Source organism: Suncus etruscus, chromosome 7, assembly GCF_024139225.1.
Source record: "Suncus etruscus isolate mSunEtr1 chromosome 7, mSunEtr1.pri.cur, whole genome shotgun sequence".
NCBI classification, from domain to species: Eukaryota; Metazoa; Chordata; class Mammalia; order Eulipotyphla; family Soricidae; genus Suncus; species Suncus etruscus.
Genome location: NC_064854.1, coordinates 97,685,134 through 97,701,543, shown reverse-complemented (window position 1 = coordinate 97,701,543; position 16,410 = coordinate 97,685,134). Strand labels below are relative to the sequence as shown.

The following is a 16,410-nucleotide window of genomic DNA, read 5'->3' as shown; positions in this document are numbered from 1 at the left end:
ACCTTGGGCCCGGAGAGATATTACAGCGGTGCTTGCCTTGCAAGCAGCCGATCCAGGACCAAAGGTGGTTGGTTCGAATCCCGGTGTCCCATATGGTCCCCCGTGCCTGCCAGGAGCTATTTCAGAGCAGACAACCAGGAGTAACCCCTGAGCACTGCCGGGTGTGACCCAAAAACCAAAAAAAAAAAAAAAAAAAATCTAACCTCATCAAAATTGGGGAGAAGAAACGAACAATTCCTCAAAGAAGAAATACAAATGGCCAAAAGACACATGAAAAAATGCTCCACATCATTAATTGTTAAGGAGATGCAAATCAAAACAACAACGAGGGGGCTGGAGTGATAGTGCAGTGGTAGGGCATTTGCCTAGTATGCACTGACCTGGGATGGACCAGAGTTCAGTCTCTGGCATCTCACATGGTCCCCCAAAGCCAGGATCGATTTCTGAGCACATAGCCAGGAGCAATCCTTGAGCGTCACTGGGTGTGCCCAAAAACCAAAAAAAAAAAAAAAAAAAAAAGAACCCAACAACGAGGTACCATCTCATTTCTCAATGACTGGCACGCATCACAAAGAATAAGAAAAATAAGTGCTGGTGAGAATGTGGAGAGAAAGAAACTCTCATTCACTGCTGATAGGAATGCCTCCTTGTTCAGCCTTTATGGAAACAATATGGAGATTCCTCAAAAAACTAGAAATTGAGGTTCCATACGATCCAACTATACCACTCTTAGAGATATACCCTAGGAACACATACACACAAAAACAATACAAATATGCCTTCTATACACCTATATTCATTGTAGCGCTATTTACAGTATCAAGAATCTGGAAACAACTCAGACGTACTTCAATAGATGGAAAGAAAATGTGGTACATATATACAATAGAATACTATGCAGCCGTCAGGAGAGATAAAGTCATGAAATTTTCCTATACATGGACAGACATGGAAACTTATGCTGAGTGAAATGAGTCAAAGGGAGATAGACACAAAATAGTCTCACCTATGGGTTTTAAGAAAAATAAAAGACATCATTGTAATAACACAGAGACAATAGAGATGAGGGCTGGAAGGTCTGGCCCACTGACCAAGCATCTCTTTTCGAATGTATACTGTGAACTGAGTGTGGTCAATGAACAGAAGCCTCTTTATCTTATCTTGAAGGTGACAAAAGTGCATTGCGGCCTAGTGGACTGCGACTAGGAACCCCAGCCCTGACATCCCGAGGACTACTGGAAAAAGAATTCCAAGAAGTAGCCCACTTTATTCACAGAGGTAAGGCTAAAGGTCTTCGGCTAGTCTGTGATGAGCAGTGGTTGGGACCCCGCTACTGAGGGCATTTCTGTCATTTCTGTTGGGGCTCAGTGCTTCCAAGCAGAGAACTGTAAGAATCACCTCAGCAAACCATCCTAGAGGGTCGTCCAGAGGTTCTCTGCTGGATGGGGTGCCCCCAAGTCACTTCAAAGGGGTGCATTAATACCTACTGCTGTCGTCACTCCAGCTGAGGTAGAGGGGATGGAGTGTCTCATGGGCTGAATGCTGTTTCTTATACACAGGCATAGAACTGACTCTGCAGATTCAGAACAACATAGGGACGAAGGCCACCCTAAAGGAATTCAAGGAGAAACTTGAAGGGGATGAGAAGCACCAGAAGGCTATCAGGACTCTGAGGGAGGAGGTGGAGAGCTTCGCCTCTCGATTCCCTCTGCCTGGCTTGCCTGATCTCTAAAGGAGCTGGGACCACCTTGCTCCAGTGCCACATGGCACAGGGGCAACTTACTGCTTAAGGGTTACAGAGGGACTGGTTAACTTCTTTATGCCTTCTGATGGAGAAAGGTTCTGTTGGGCTTTTTCCCCCCACACAAACTAAAAAACCTATTGAAATTCTCAGACAAGTTATTAAGAATATCTGTTTTTAGGCCACACCTGGCTGTGCTCAGGGACCACTCCTGCCCCACTCGGGGGGACCATATGGGGTGCTGTAGATTGAATGTAGGTTAGCCACATGCATGTAAAGCAAATGCCCTACCTGCTATATTATTGCCTCAGCTTCACAAATTAAAATTTGAATCTGCCTCACGGCTTTGATTTTCTGGAAAAGCAAATTATTGCAAAACCATTTATCCTTAATTCCTCCAGACAGTGATGTGAGGCTGACCCCTGGAAAGGTCCCAGCAGCTGTGTTCACCCTTAGCATTCCTCAGCCTCTCTAGCTTAGGGAGGTGGCTCAGTAGGTGGGAAGCCTGAGTACCCCATCTTGGTGCTCAGGGACTTACCAGAGATGGACTGAGGATTGTTCCAGTGGTGATGGAAGGTTCTTATACCTTTTGTGCTCTATTGTATAAATGGGAACTGGGAATTGGACGTGCCTGTGTAAGATGTCACCCAGCAGTGTATGGGATTGGTTTTATTGTCATCTTCCATTCAGGAGGGGCAGAGCTGGGTGCCTCATGGCCCATTATAGCATGAGAACGTGCACTCGGCTACCCTGCAAGAGAACCCAAAGCCTCTGCTAATCAGGAAACCAAACGGAACTTTCCCGAAGATACTTTATTTTTCACAAAGCTAAAGTGCAAAACATAGATGACTTTTTTAAATCAGCACAATCAAATTTTTAACCACAGAATGTCTACAAGAATTATAGCTTTTTAAAAATACAACCAATTTTTATATTTCAAAAATATTTGAACTCAAATAAATTAATTTCTTAAAAAGTACACTTCTATGTGTTTGGCCTTTAACTCTAGATAAACAGTTGTGCAGCTACATCTAGGAGCCGCTGTCACGAGTGTCCATTCATAGCCTTGTCCTTGGCCACTGTGACTACAGTGTGTATGGTGGGTGGACTCACATTCACAGACATGGGCAGGGAAGCATGCAATAACAAAATAGCTTTTCCAAAAATAACCAATGCAATTCCTTGCACCATTTTGAACTGTGACCTGCAGGTTGTAGTGATTTCAGCTCACATTCTACAGCCAGCCAGCCAGCCAGGCAGGGTCATTCAGTGAGGTCTTAGTAACCAGCATTCACTCATTTGGGTAGGGAGTGGGCAATACACAGCAACAGTCTGTTTCTTTACTTGTATGGCTCTTAGGAATTAATGCCTGGAAAAACATTTGCTTCATCCCCTCCATTTCTGCCCTGGGCCTTAACCAGAACTTTATAGATGAAGACAGATTAGATCAGAGTTCAAAGGTTAAAGGAAGGGCTTGAGAACATCAGGACCCAAATCTTACCTTACTAGGTGATAATGTTTTGTTTTCAACCCAAGTAAAAGTCAGTATTTTTCCCTTTTTTTTTTTTTTTTTTTTGGTTTTTTGGGCCACACCCGGCATTGCTCAGAGGTTACTCCTGGCTGTCTGCTCAGAAATAGCTCCTTGCAGGCCTGGGGGACCATATGGGACACCGGGATTCGAACCAACCACCTTTGGTCCTGCATTGGCTGCTTGCAAGGCAAACGCCACTGTGCTATCTCTCCGGGCCCCCCCCCTTTTTTTATTTTTATTTTTCCCTTTTTGTTTCTAATAGCTTGTGTCTCTTGAAGACCTCATCCAGTTTTATTAGTTTTATTCACTTTCAATGATGGTAATGGGGAAGGTAGACCAGAAAACTACTGGGGGCTTCAAAGCACATGCTAGGTCCCTTTCTAGGCTCAGAGAAGTTCCTCTGCAGGCCAGTGGGTTCCCAGCAACATGAGAAGCTCGTTTGCCATGCATGTAGGATGGATATGGGGACATACATGTGGCACTGTCAGAAGTTGTGGTCACTGAGCATGCAGTCTCTTTGGGATGGGGCTTGGCCTCCATCAAGCCATGAGAGGATGGAATCTGTGAACCTTGCTAGGATTTTGAAATGAGATTTGTTAACTGGGGTAGAAGTCACCTCTATACTGGGAATATCAATTATTGTGGAAAACTTAAAAGCTGGGCAAAAAAGGAGATAGGATACAGCTCATTTCCAAATTTAGGTGCAGTGTTGGAACTAGCCACTGAGGAAGTAAAGTCCATTTCTGAAATTCAATGATTCCACTCATGAGGCACCTGGGAAAGCAGTGAGTTAGCAGCTCAGTTGGGAGGGTGCTCAAAAAGAAAAAAAATGACAACTGAGTTTTAAACATAAACATAATTTCTAATAGTTTTTCTTTCTTTTTTTTGGGGGGGGGCATACCCCGTGGCTCTCAGGGGTTACTCCTGGCTATCTGCTCAGAAATAGCTCCTTTGCAGGCACGGGGGACCATATGGGACACCGGGATTCGAACCAATCACCTAATGCCTCTGTGCTCTCTCTCCAGCCCGATAGTTTTTCTTAACTCTAGACTGATTTAAAATAAAAGGTAGGGATGTGGAGGGAAAGGGTTTAGAAGTTAAAACCAACCACCTAAAAAAAAAAAAAAAAAAAAAAAAACCAACCACCTAATTTTAATGCCTGGGTTTTCAAAGTTATATAAACAGCACTGAACAAGTATAGGAAGGCAGATGACCTATTTCCTGGGAAGTTCTTTTAAATGCTCTTACTAGAAGAAAACCTCAATGACAAAAGAAGTTAATCTCAGTGTGTGGCCCCATCCCCCCATTCTAACTGGGTAACTTGATTTTACCTGCAAGACCCCGTCCATTCCTGGGAGGAGTCTTGGAAAGGTTAGTTAAGGCTTTGACCAGAGAGGATTAAGGCCCTTTTGGTCTTTTGCCAGGATGGAGGTTGGAGGTAACATGGATGAAAGAAGTAAAATGCAGGGCTAGCTAAGAATGGTATGCGTAAATGGTTAGTAGCCACATCTGTTGGCTAGGGCTGAATACAGATGTTATCTCTCTGGAAGCCTGCCTGTGAGTGAGTTCAATACCTGTTGCTTTCCTGGACCCAGACCCGCCGGTTAATGGGGGATGGAGCCACGTGGCCGGGGCCTAAGGACAAAGGCCTCCATCCACCATCCAACGCCATCCTAAGGGCTGCTTTGCAATACCAGTGTATTAAGTTTTCTCCACCTATATCTGTAAGATCTATAATAGATTCCAGTTCTCTGCCAGAGAGGGGCAGCTCCAAGTACTATCACCTCTGCCCATTTTCTGGCTCTGTCCTACCCGCATTGTCAAATTTCTTGGAAAAGAAAGACTGGCACTAAGCAAACCTTTGACCCTCCTGTCACTGAATTTATATATATAGTTTTTGGGCCACACTCAGTGACGCTCAGGGGTTATTCCTGGCTAACTGCTCAGAAATCGAGATGAGATGCCAGGGATTGAACTGAGGTCCGTCCTGGGTCAGCCATGTGCAAGCAAACACCCTACTGCTGCACTATTGCTCTGACCCCTGAATTTACATTTTAACCAAAATTTAAATCCTGGCATTTAATTACTAGCCAGTGAAGCCAATTTTACTTCTCAATGAAGAAACAACTTAATTGAAATCTTCTGTTTGCTTTTTCTGAGATCTGAATCCTCTGGACCCAGCTGTTCTGGACTCTGGGCTTAACATTGTTAGGGTCTTTGGAACCATCCTTGGTGGAGCTTTCTAGTAAACATGCTCCAAAGTGGATGTTTACTTCAGACCACTGCAGTACAGTAAGTCCAATTTCTAGAAAGCCAGTATGGCTGACCTCCTGATTTTTATCAATTTCCCAAATGAGAAAAGAGTTAACAGGGTAAAGTCCAAGGTAGTGGGAAAAATAGGAACAAAATAGCACTAGTGATGCCTATGGTCACTTTTCACCTTGTCAATCTACTCCACAGGCCTTTCCTTCCTTGGAAATAAAAATATCACAAGATCATGTCCTGGAGACCATCCGATTAGAGAGCAAAGCAGCATCTCAAACATAGGGAGGAGGGTAAGAAAGGGTAGCCCAGGGAAGTAGTTCTCCAATTTATCCTTCCCATGTGTAAACACACACTTCACATTCAAACACTGCCAAGAGTTCCTGGTCACTTGTGTTGTGGAAGCCTGAGTATAGGGCACAGGTACAAAGGAAAATGATGATGTTTGAGCAGCAGTTTCTGTCATAAAGGAGTTGGGTGACAGCCCCGGTAAACCACACTTCCTCTGAGGGATTGCGAGTCATGAATCAGAAGATGACATCACCCACTCTTGTGCCAGGGACTGGTATAAAAAGAGGACTAGAGCAGTGATGTGCCACTGGGGCCCACTGCTGCTCATCTGTGACCTCACTAATCTGTGACAAAGCTGACAAGCCCACCAGGATTATGTGCAGGAACCCACCCACACACAGAACACAGGACCCAGAGACACTCACATGTGTGCTGGGGAACAATTGTGGCTGATTTGAGTCTTTTTTTTCTTGAGTCATAATTTTCTTGGAATGAATTAAAAAGAAGTTCTTACAATTTAAGGGAAAAATAGCTTAAAAAAAGTATAAAATACTCAGTTACAAGAAACTCTCCCTCTCCAAATCAGCGGCAGTTATGGAAGGTGTGTCTAGGGAGGTGGTGAATAGGAAGGAAAGATTCAAAGCAGATGGGAGGGAGCATAGTACCTCAGAGGGGCCTGGCATGGGGTGAAGCTATGATGAGGGGCCTCTCATGTAGTGGGAGTGTGGCAAATGCACATACTTTAGGCCTGCACTGCCTCCAGGGGGCAGATTCAATTGACCAAAGGTTTCATCCTTCCTGGAGAAAATCCCACTGTGAATGATCACAAGCTGGGCTACCCACCAGACCCTGTGCGAGGTAGTGACATGGTTGCAAGTTTGCTATGGGGGGTGGGGGAGATCAGGGGTATGATGACTGCAAGTTCCAGCATGCCTACAACCTTCCTAGGCCAATGTTTCCATGCATACTTGAAGATCTCCTCTGCTGTATAATGGTGGCAGCCTCCAGGCACCAGCCCTTATTTCCGAGGCTCTATATTTCCCAGACACCTCTCACAGGCAAGCACCAGGATGCTCCAGCCATTCCCGCTGGACCCTGAGAGCACTCCCAAGGCAGACTCAACAAATCAGTACCTGGGGAGGAAGAGAGCCCAGGGATAGGCACTGCCTGCTCTCTGCAGCATGGGCCCCAGAAGCCAATTCCTTTTCCCCATCCACTGGGGGCTGAACTGGTGTCCTCTCTCACTATTTCAGGGGCCTCTCTGGGGATAATGGGCTCTAGGAGGCAAGAAGGGGTCAGAACAAACCAATGTGCTCTTCTTTTTTTTTCATGAAATCATTCTAGTCGACTGGCTGCCACTCTGGATTCTGCCACTCAAGTATCCGGTGTAGCTGAGCAGGGCAAGTGTGATTCTCTCAGTCCAGGCTTTGCTTCTTGCCCCTTGTCCCACCTAGAGAGGCTTTCTTTTATTATGGCCTCTACACTTCTGGAAATCAAGAGCTCCCTCCTTTCCTCTGGCCAATCCTTACCAGGGAGCCAAGAATGCTCTTCTGGTTATTCGAGACCCCTACAGAAAGCACCAGGTTCTTGACCCCTGAAGTCCTGGAGTCTCCTTGGTTTCTTTTCCATGATATCAGAAGTCTATGCAATTCAGAGCACTACTTGGGAACACCAACCCCTCCCCTCCTCATACCCTGAGTCACAGATCTTGGTCAAAAGGCTGGGAGTTGCCTCAGATTTTGTACAAAAAGCTGGGAACATAGTCAAACCTGAGCGTAGGGTGGCTGATTCCAGGAGCCTCCTGCATATAGTATAGCTTCAGCAACTCAGCTAGGTATTGGACCACTTTGATATCTTCATTCACCAGACCCAGGTTCAGCTTCAAGAAGTTCACTTGGCGCCCAGCAACCAGGTCCTCAGTCTCCTTATCGTGTGCAGGCAGGTGCAGGTGGTGGCAAAAGGTGTAGAGGAAAGCCTTGGAGCAGAGCTGAGTAAGCATGCTCTGGACATGCAAATAGTAAGTGCTGCCTCGCTTGATCTGAGTGCGATGGTCTGCTAGCCGTGGCACAAAGTTGCCTCTGTAGAGTGGGCAGCGCAGGGTTTTGTTGTCCAGGTCCAGAATGCTTGTATAGCGGCTGTAGCGGCTCAGTGTGTGCAGTGTGCTGGCACTGGCAGGGGATGCCATTCTGGAACATACAAAAACCATTGTCAGGAAGGACAAAAACAGGAAGATGGAGGCCGAAGCTCAGGAGCGGGACATCCTGTTTCCAGACCAGCTCCTACCTGGCCAATACTTCACAGCCTCTCTCCAGAGGCAGATTTGATCTGCTCATCACAATCTTTGGAGGCCTTACCACTGGGGAGTAAGCTCAAGTGACTTGGTCCTTCACAACCTTCTTCCTGTTGATTTCAAGAATAGGGACTGCTAGGTAGGGCACTGGTCTTCTAAACAACCAACTTGGGTTCAATCCCTGGCATCCCAAATGGTCCCTAACGCCTCCCAGGAAAGGTTCCTGGAGGTATAGCTAGAGTAAGCCCCAAGCACTGCCAGGTGTGATTCTCCTTCCTCAAAAGATAAGGGCTGCAGGTCAGAGCTATTATAGCAGTTTAGGCACTTGCCAACCCAAGTTTGATCTCTGGTATCATATATGATTCCCTGAGCCCTGCCAGGATTGATCTCTGAACAAAGAGCCAGGAATAATAAGCCCTGAGCATAGATTTTGCCACAAATCAAAATAACAATTAAAAAAAAAAAAAAGCCAGGGCCGGAGAGATAGCATGGAGGTAGAACATTTGCCTTGCATGCTGAAGGACAGTGGTTCGAATCCCGGCATCCCATATGGTCCCCCGAGCCTACCAGGAACTACTTCTGAGCATAGATCCAGGAGAAACTCCTGAGCACTGCCAGGTGTGAATCGTCTCCCCCACCCCCGCAAAAAAAGCCAAAAAAAAGTAAAAAGGAGCTGAACAAGAGACAACATGACCAAAATAGTTGTACTTGTTATGCACACCAATGACTTCAGTTTAACCCCCAACACTATGTGATTGCCCAAGCACTGCCAAAAGTGATCCAAGCATGAAGTGACGAATAAGCCCTGTGTACAATAAAGTGCAGCCCCAAACCAAAAACAAGCTTATTGGTGCTCCTGGAATTCTCTTCAATCCTTTTCATAGTTGGGTTACACCAGTGCAAACTTTTCCTCAGCCTTTCTTCTGCTTTCTTCCTGAGTAACATTGGTTAAGTTCCTTAACCTCCATGAGCCTCATTGATAGGTAAGACAGATAACACCTTGCTCTAGGAGCCTGAGAGACAAACTACAGCGGGTAGAACACTTGTCTTGCATGTAGCTGGCTTGGGTTTACTCCCCAGCATCCCATATGCCCTTATGGTCCTCTGAGCCTGCCAGGGGTAATCCCTGAGCACTGCTGTGTGTGGTCCAAAAACCTAAAAAAACCCACCACCCCTCCTATCTCATGGTCCAGAAGTAAACAACACTCAGAAGAATACCTGGTCCTGAGTTCCTAAACAAGGAGCATTTACAGTCAGGCCTATATGTGACTGGCCTGCCCAATTCCCAGTATGGTGCTGATACCTCAAGAGGCAGGTATGCAGGTTGGTTCAGTGTGGGCAGGAGGCCAGAGAGGTGGGCAATGCTTATCGAGTTACTCCCATCTTCTCTCCAAGTCAGTTTTCCAGAGCAGTTGTGCCTGTTTTCTAGAATCTGGAAAATGGCTGGCCAATCAGACTTCACAAACTTACCTCACCTAGAGTTCAGGGCTGGGCAGAACAAAGGAGGGATAGCACTTTGGGGCAAGGGCATCTCAGAAGATGCTTGCCAGCTATTTTCCTGCAGTTAACAGTTTAAGAACCAGGAGGCAAGGAAGTGGGGGTGGAACCCATGGGACAAGCCTAGCTCAGGAGAAAAGCCAAAGCTTCACCCTTCGCCCACAGCCTGATTATTTCTAAAGGCCTGCCTTGTGGGAGCTGTCAATGGGCCCATCACATCTAAGCCATGCCTAAGTGCCAAATCTTAGCGGGGACTGTTGACATGCTAGACAGGCCAGGGTGGCAAGATTAGTTGGGGCCCTCACTCGTCAGAGTTTGAAACCTTTATATATCCACGAAAGCTGGACACTTGTCAGAAGTCATAATTGAGATCTTTTCAAAGAATCCCAGGCTGTCAAGCTAGCATAAGCTAGATTGGAGTGCTTGCCTAGATTTGATCCCAATGGTTCCCAAACCCTGATTAGTTCTAACCCCCTATTCTTTATGCCACCCCAAATAGCGGCCAAGTGGAAAAGTGTCACCACTTTACCATTGCTATAAAATGTGAGTGTATGTGTGACAGACACATACTGGGAATTGGTAGCATCTGCCTCCCTTAGCTTTGTCTTAGGGAAACAGCCTTGGCAGGGTCAAGCTGAGACTGGCTAGGAATGAGGTAAGAGCTGGCTACAAACGCTATGTCCATCTGTCAAGGAGGGCATCATGGTGACTCACCTTTTAATGCTAGCATGGGCCCAGTGGCTGGCATTTAACAACTGTGAATAAGCACATGGCAAATGAATGTGCAGAGATCCCACTCGAATTTTCTCAGGAGGAAACTAAGCCTGCTCTGGCCAGGGCCCAGAGGACCTCACTGTTGTGTCCAAGTGCTGTCCTCCTCACTCTCAGGCTCAAAGATCATTCAATCTCGGGCCCGGAGAGATAGCACAGCGGCGTTTGCCTTGCAAGCAGCCGATCCAGGACCAAAGGTGGTTGGTTTGAATCCCGGTGTCCCATATGGTCCCCTGTGCCTGCCAGGAGCAACTCCTGAGCACCACCAGGTGTGACCCAAAAAGCAAAAAAAAAAAAAAAGATCATTCAATCTTTCCAAGATAGTCAAGACTAAATCAAAGAATCCTGTTTTGGAACCACCCCAGCAGTGCCTGGGGGCATGTACTGTAGAGGATGAACCCTTCTAAATGTAAAGCATGTACTTAAGCCTTCTGCCTGGCCCCTTAAAATCCTTTTAACACAGATTCTAGTCAGTTGCCCTACAGAGTGGGGCTGGTTTAAGAGATAAACCTTTGGGCCAGAGAGATAGCATAGCAGGTTCGGCGTTTGCCTTGCATGCAACCGATCCGAGTTTGATACCCATATCCCATATGATCCCCCAAACCTGCCAGGATTTTTTTGTTTTGTTTTGTTTTGGGGTCACACCTGGCAGTGCTCAGGGGTTATTCCTGGCTCTACACTCAGAAATCACTCCTAGCCGGCTCGGGGGCCATATGGGATGCCGGGATTTGAACCACTGTCCTTCTGCATGCAAGGCAAACGCACTGCCTCCATACTATCTATCCAGCCCCCAGGAGTGATTTCTGAGCACTGAGCCAGGAGTAACTTCTGAGCACCGCCAAAAAAATATAAATAAAAAAAGGAGACAGGAAAGTTTGGAGTAAGCAACAGGCTGATGTTGATAGACTGGTATGTTTTAGACTCTACCTTTTTTTTATTTTTTTGACTCTACCTTTTGGCATCTCATATAGTCCTCCAAGCATACCAGGAGTCATCCCTGTGTGCACAGCCAGAAGTAAACCACCCTGAGCACTGCCAGGTGTGTCCATCCAAATAAAACAAACAAACAAAAAAAAAAACACCCATAAACCCATTCCTTGACAACCCTTTCCTCTGAAGACTGGGTAAAGCCAAGATTAGACAAGCATCATTGCAAAGGAAGACCCAAGCAATAAAGTCCCTTTTACCCATCAAACTTTGAGTTTTCAACAAAGCCCAAAAAACTGGATAGTGTCACACTTCAGGCACAGCATATCAAGTCTCAGATGGTCACTGGCAGCCTTACCCTCCCCTGACACTCATCAAAGACCCCGGACCTCCTCTAGACATGTCTCATTCATTTCTGAGGCATTACCAAAATGTTCCTTTTTATTATTTTTACTTTTTGGGATCCAGCCAGGCTATGCTTGGGACTTATACCCAGATCTGAGCTTAGGATCACTCCTGTTAGTACTTAAGGGATCATAGGGATGCTAGGGGTCGAGCCAGGGTCGGCTGCATGCAGGGAAAATGCCCTAATTGCTGTGCTATTATTCCAACTCTTGCTTTATATTTTATTTCATTTTTTTTTTTTTTTTTGGTTTTTGGGCCACACCCTGTGACGCTCAGGGGTTACTCCTGGCTATGCGCTCAGAAGTCGCTCCTGGCTTGGGGGACCATATGGGACGCCGGGGGATCGAACCGCGGTCCGTCCAAGGCTAGCGCAGGTAAGGCAGGCACCTTACCTCCAGCGCCACCGCCCGGCCCCTCATTTTTCTATTTGTGATGTTTGGGTCACACCAGATGGTACTCCATGTTTATTACTGGCTTAGTGCTCAGGAAGCAGTGCCAAGGAATGAACTGGGTGGGGTTGACTGCATGCAAGATAAGCACCCTACCCCATAGAACAAACAAAGAATAGGAATTCTCTTCTCCCCTCTCCCGGTATGGCAAAGCCCTGGTCACCTGTCTGTGCCCTCAGGACTGATTTTTTTCATCCAGGTCTTGCTCAGGCAACAAGACCTGTAGTAGATGTTCAATAAGAGCATGCATGGCAGGGTTTGACTCCCACCACAAGAGCCTGGAGAAAGACCTATAGCAAGAGAGAGCCCCAGAGGACTGTCAGAGGAGCAAATACAAGGAAATGCAAACAGTCAATGAGGACAACATCTGTTTTATAGATGCCTAAAATGGGCTGCAGAGAAGAAAATGTTGAAACTGAATACAAGATATAATCTGATGGAATGAGTGGATTGGAACTTACCAAGCAGTATTTGGGGTAAAAGGGGAGGGTCTACTAAAGCACAAGTAACTGGGAGAAATGAAATAAAAACCATGCAAAGAAAAGTCAGGGGCCCATGGTACAGCAGCTAGGTTGCTTATCTTGCCGACCTGGGTTCAATTCCCCAGCATCCCATATAGTCCCCTGAACACTGCCAGGAATAATTCCTGATTGCAGAGCCAGGAGTAACCTGAGAGCATTTTGGGTGTGCCCCCGCCCCCAAATTAAAGTCAAGCTTGTTCTCACATTTCCTTACTAAGACCCTCTACAATAAACATTATGGTAAGGTAAAACCATCAGAACCCTTTGAGATCCTCTGATTATAGCCATCTTTCCTCAAGAGAACTCTTCTCAATTATTTACACCACAGCACCCATCTGAAATCCGTACAAACTCAGCATCTACAAGTCTAATTGTATCTAAACCTCACAGAACTTCAGATAAATTCTGTATCTTACTCCACACTTCAAGTCAGAAGTGGGGAGCTTGAGCAAGAAACTGTGATTTAGTAAGTCCTGCCAGTAACTCTGACCCAGATGGATACAAACCACCATTGGCAACCACTTAGACTGCAACTTCTGCATGTCACAAAGAAAACAACCAGTTAGGGAAAATGACTTTATAAATAACACTCTGAGGCAGTGTGGGCCCAATCGAGAAGCCAGGCCTCTTGGCTCTAGGCTCAACCCTACAGGGCTGACAGAGTGGTTACCAGCCAAGCACACCAACTTGCTAACCTTATCTTCAAGATAGGTTAAAAGACTCATTTTTAACTGGAGAGGGTCTTTCCCCACCCCAAAAGCCAGTTACCTCTGCAGGCCAATAAGCTTCCACTTCTGGAAATCCGTAATGTGTAAAGGGGAGGACAGCCAGTGCTTCACAGGTTTGGCACTGCGGCTGTAGTTGGGAACAAAGATGGACAGCGCCGTCACAAGCTTCCTGACTATGATCTCATCTTCCCCCAGGACCACAAGTGTCCGCCCACTGAGCAGGGAGTAGATGGCTGGGTGGGCAAAAGGATACTGGCGGATGAATTTTAAGGCATTCTGGCCAGCTCTCTTTTTATGCCTCTCAGAAGAGGACCCAGTGGGATGAACAGTGGGAGTCCTGTCTGAGCCAGTGGAGGCTACACTGCCTACATAGCTGGTGGTGTCTGAGTAGTTATCCAGACTGGTCTTACTGACATCCCTGCTAGCCAGCAGGTGGCTCGGGTCCAATTCACAAGCAGTGAAACCCTCAGAACTGTGGTCTTGAGAAGGGCTGGCATTGTCTGTAGCAAAGTTCACATGAAAGTCCTGGTCCTTTTGCTGGTACCGCTGTGGGGCGATGCTCACTACTCCATCCTCATCTAAGAGTGTGTGGGCCACAGTGGGAAGTGACCCCATCAGACTGTCATTCTCCTTCCTGATGCAGCAGGAAGAGTCAGTCTCTGATAGCAGATTTTCCACGTTGCCCTCCTCTGGCCTGTCCAACTCAGGAGGACTGATGTTTGCCTGGAAGAGGATGGCTCCCTCACTATCATCTGTGTAGGCTTCTTCTTCATTAATGGCACTTGGGTAGCTGGCCTTAAGGTCCTCAGGGATGAGTGCCTCAGAGGGGCAGGTGCTGAGGACTTCAATACTGTCCTCACTGATGGTTCTATTGCTGACAGCTTTGCTGCGGATTACTTGAGGGCTCAATGGCACCGTGAGGCTGGCCTGGCTGTCAGACTTGGAAAGCAGAGAGGTGGATTTTTCTGTGCCCAGAACCTCAATGCTTTCACCACTACTGATACTCCCTTTCATCTCCATATCCAGGTAGTCCAAGTTCTCTTGGGGGTCAAAACTGCTCAATTCTGCCACTTCTGTTTCTTTGTACTCCTCATCTCCAAGTTCCTGCTCCATCTTGATCAACACAGACTCCACACTGGACTTGTAAGAGCCAACGCTAATTAACACTTGAGGAATTGGATATTCTCCTAAAGACCTGGAAGGCGGCCTGTCTTGAACAGGCTTAGGGGCTGCACTCTCTTGTTTCTCTACCACCTTGTCATCGACATCCACAAAATCCTCGAAGAGAAAGTTTGTAATGTGCTGTTGTTTTAGCAGTGCCCTGTCAATCTGGCTGGTTAGTAGATAGCACAGGTCTCCTCTGAACATGTGTTCTATGTGACTGAGCTGAGCCAATGTCTGGGTAAAGTATTCGGTGTCACAGAGCTCTTCCAAGGTCTTCAACTTCTTGTCAAAACACTTGGTGGACTTGGCTTTGATGAGCTTGGGGGTATAGGTTGGTCGGCAGGAGTAAAGATCAGCGTCAGCAAACTCATCGGGATTAGAGGTAGTGGCTGCCTGGCAAGCTTGATCCTGGGAGCACTCCATCTCCCCAGAACACAAATCAGCCCCTTTCAGCTTCCGATAAGGATATGAACGGATCTGCTTCAGCAGGTCATGATGTTCTATTATGGATTTCTCTACACTAGCCAGTTCATTGGCTTTCTCAATTGCCTGAGATGAGTAAAAACCTTTGTCATTGGCTTTCTTTTGGATCTCTGTTTCAGTATGCAGCACAGTTCTGGTATAATCCAAGTCTTTCAGCTTTTTTTCAAGTTCCCCAGCAAATGCCTTCCTGTTACCTGTCTTCAAGCACTCAGAAGCTTTGGAAAATTCAGCTGAAAGTTCCTGGAACTGCTGCATGATTTTGTGCTGGTCTGCTGAGATATAAGCCATGCAAAAGGGCCTCACGAAGCCACGGGCCTCCAGGTCATACAAGGTCAGGTGGTGCACATAAGCAAAGGCTCCTTCTTTGGAGTCTCCCAGCACGACTTTGGAGTCCTCCACAAAGTTCAGCTTAGGATAAGCGGAACCAGGGGGATGGCCTACAAAAGAGGCCTGGTAATCGACAGACATGATTCTTAAGGAGAAGTAATTTAGATCAAAGGTACCGAAAACTTTGGTGTCATTGGGTATGGTTAGCAAGGGTTGGGGTCCCACCTGCTCCGAGAACTCGGAAATGAGGATGAAATCCCGAGAGAACTTGGCCCCGGACAGTTTGGACCAGGGGTTGGCTCCCTGGCTGGCGAAGGGAAAGAGGGGCACCGAGTACTCCTCGGGCAGGGCCGGCTCATGGTAAGGCTCCTCTTCATAGTCGTTCTCTTTGGTGAAGGCCACCACGTCAGGGGCGCTAATCATATTTCCAGATAGGCGAAGAGAACATGGAGAGGAAGCGGGCAGGAAGGCGGGGAAGTCGGTGCAGGAAGCCAAGTCCCAGCGGTCTGGTTGGCGCCCTCGGGGGCTGTAAGCTGCGCCTCACGCATCCGAGGCGTGGACTCCCGCGGTCGCCTAAACGATGCAGGTCCGTCAGAGCCGTCGGAGGCCTCGGGAGCTCAGGGCCGGGGAAGCCAGCCGTCCTCTTCCTCTTTTCTTCCTGTGACCCGGTAGCCGCAAGACACCTGCAGGTCCGCGAGGTCACCGTCACTCCCCCGAACCCAGCGCAATGCTAACGGCCCTAGCACCGACCAGGCACCTAACGCGAGGCTACGAGCCGCCGCTGAGGCCAGCCGAAACGTTGTCACGCTCTCAGGCCGGGGGGCAGAAACCTTCGCGGCTCCTCAGACGCCACAACCCGAAGCCAACTACCGCGGGGCCGCCATCTTGATGTCACATGACTGACTGCGTAAAAACCCGCCTGACCCGGAAGCTTCTAGCAGGCTTCCGGGGAGAGGAAAAAAAAAAACGAGACTTGGGCGGGACTATGGAGAGGTTTAGCCAATCACTGTCCTTACGTAAAGA

General features: G+C 47.3%; 2 protein-coding genes across 2 annotated transcripts in view; one reads left to right on the top strand and one right to left on the bottom strand.

Annotated features, from left to right (window-relative positions):
* SHMT1 (serine hydroxymethyltransferase 1) overlaps window positions 1-1,857 on the top strand; it is a 33,279-nt gene extending 31,422 nt beyond the window's left edge. The window contains exons 11-12 of the mRNA XM_049776885.1: window positions 1,168-1,278; window positions 1,560-1,857. Of these exons, the coding sequence (XP_049632842.1) occupies window positions 1,168-1,278; window positions 1,560-1,732 (284 nt within the window). The 3' untranslated portion in view covers window positions 1,733-1,857. The remainder of the gene's footprint in view (window positions 1-1,167; window positions 1,279-1,559) is intronic.
* Window positions 1,858-5,677: 3,820 nt separating this feature from the next.
* On the bottom strand, window positions 5,678-15,896 carry SMCR8 (SMCR8-C9orf72 complex subunit). Its single transcript, XM_049776845.1, has 2 exons — window positions 13,454-15,896; window positions 5,678-8,011 (listed from the first exon to the last, which is right to left on the bottom strand). Exons 1-2 carry the CDS (start codon window positions 15,808-15,810, stop codon window positions 7,558-7,560), a joined length of 2,811 nt encoding a protein of 936 aa, XP_049632802.1. The 5' UTR covers window positions 15,811-15,896; the 3' UTR covers window positions 5,678-7,557.
* Between the last annotated feature and the right edge of the window lie 514 nt (window positions 15,897-16,410).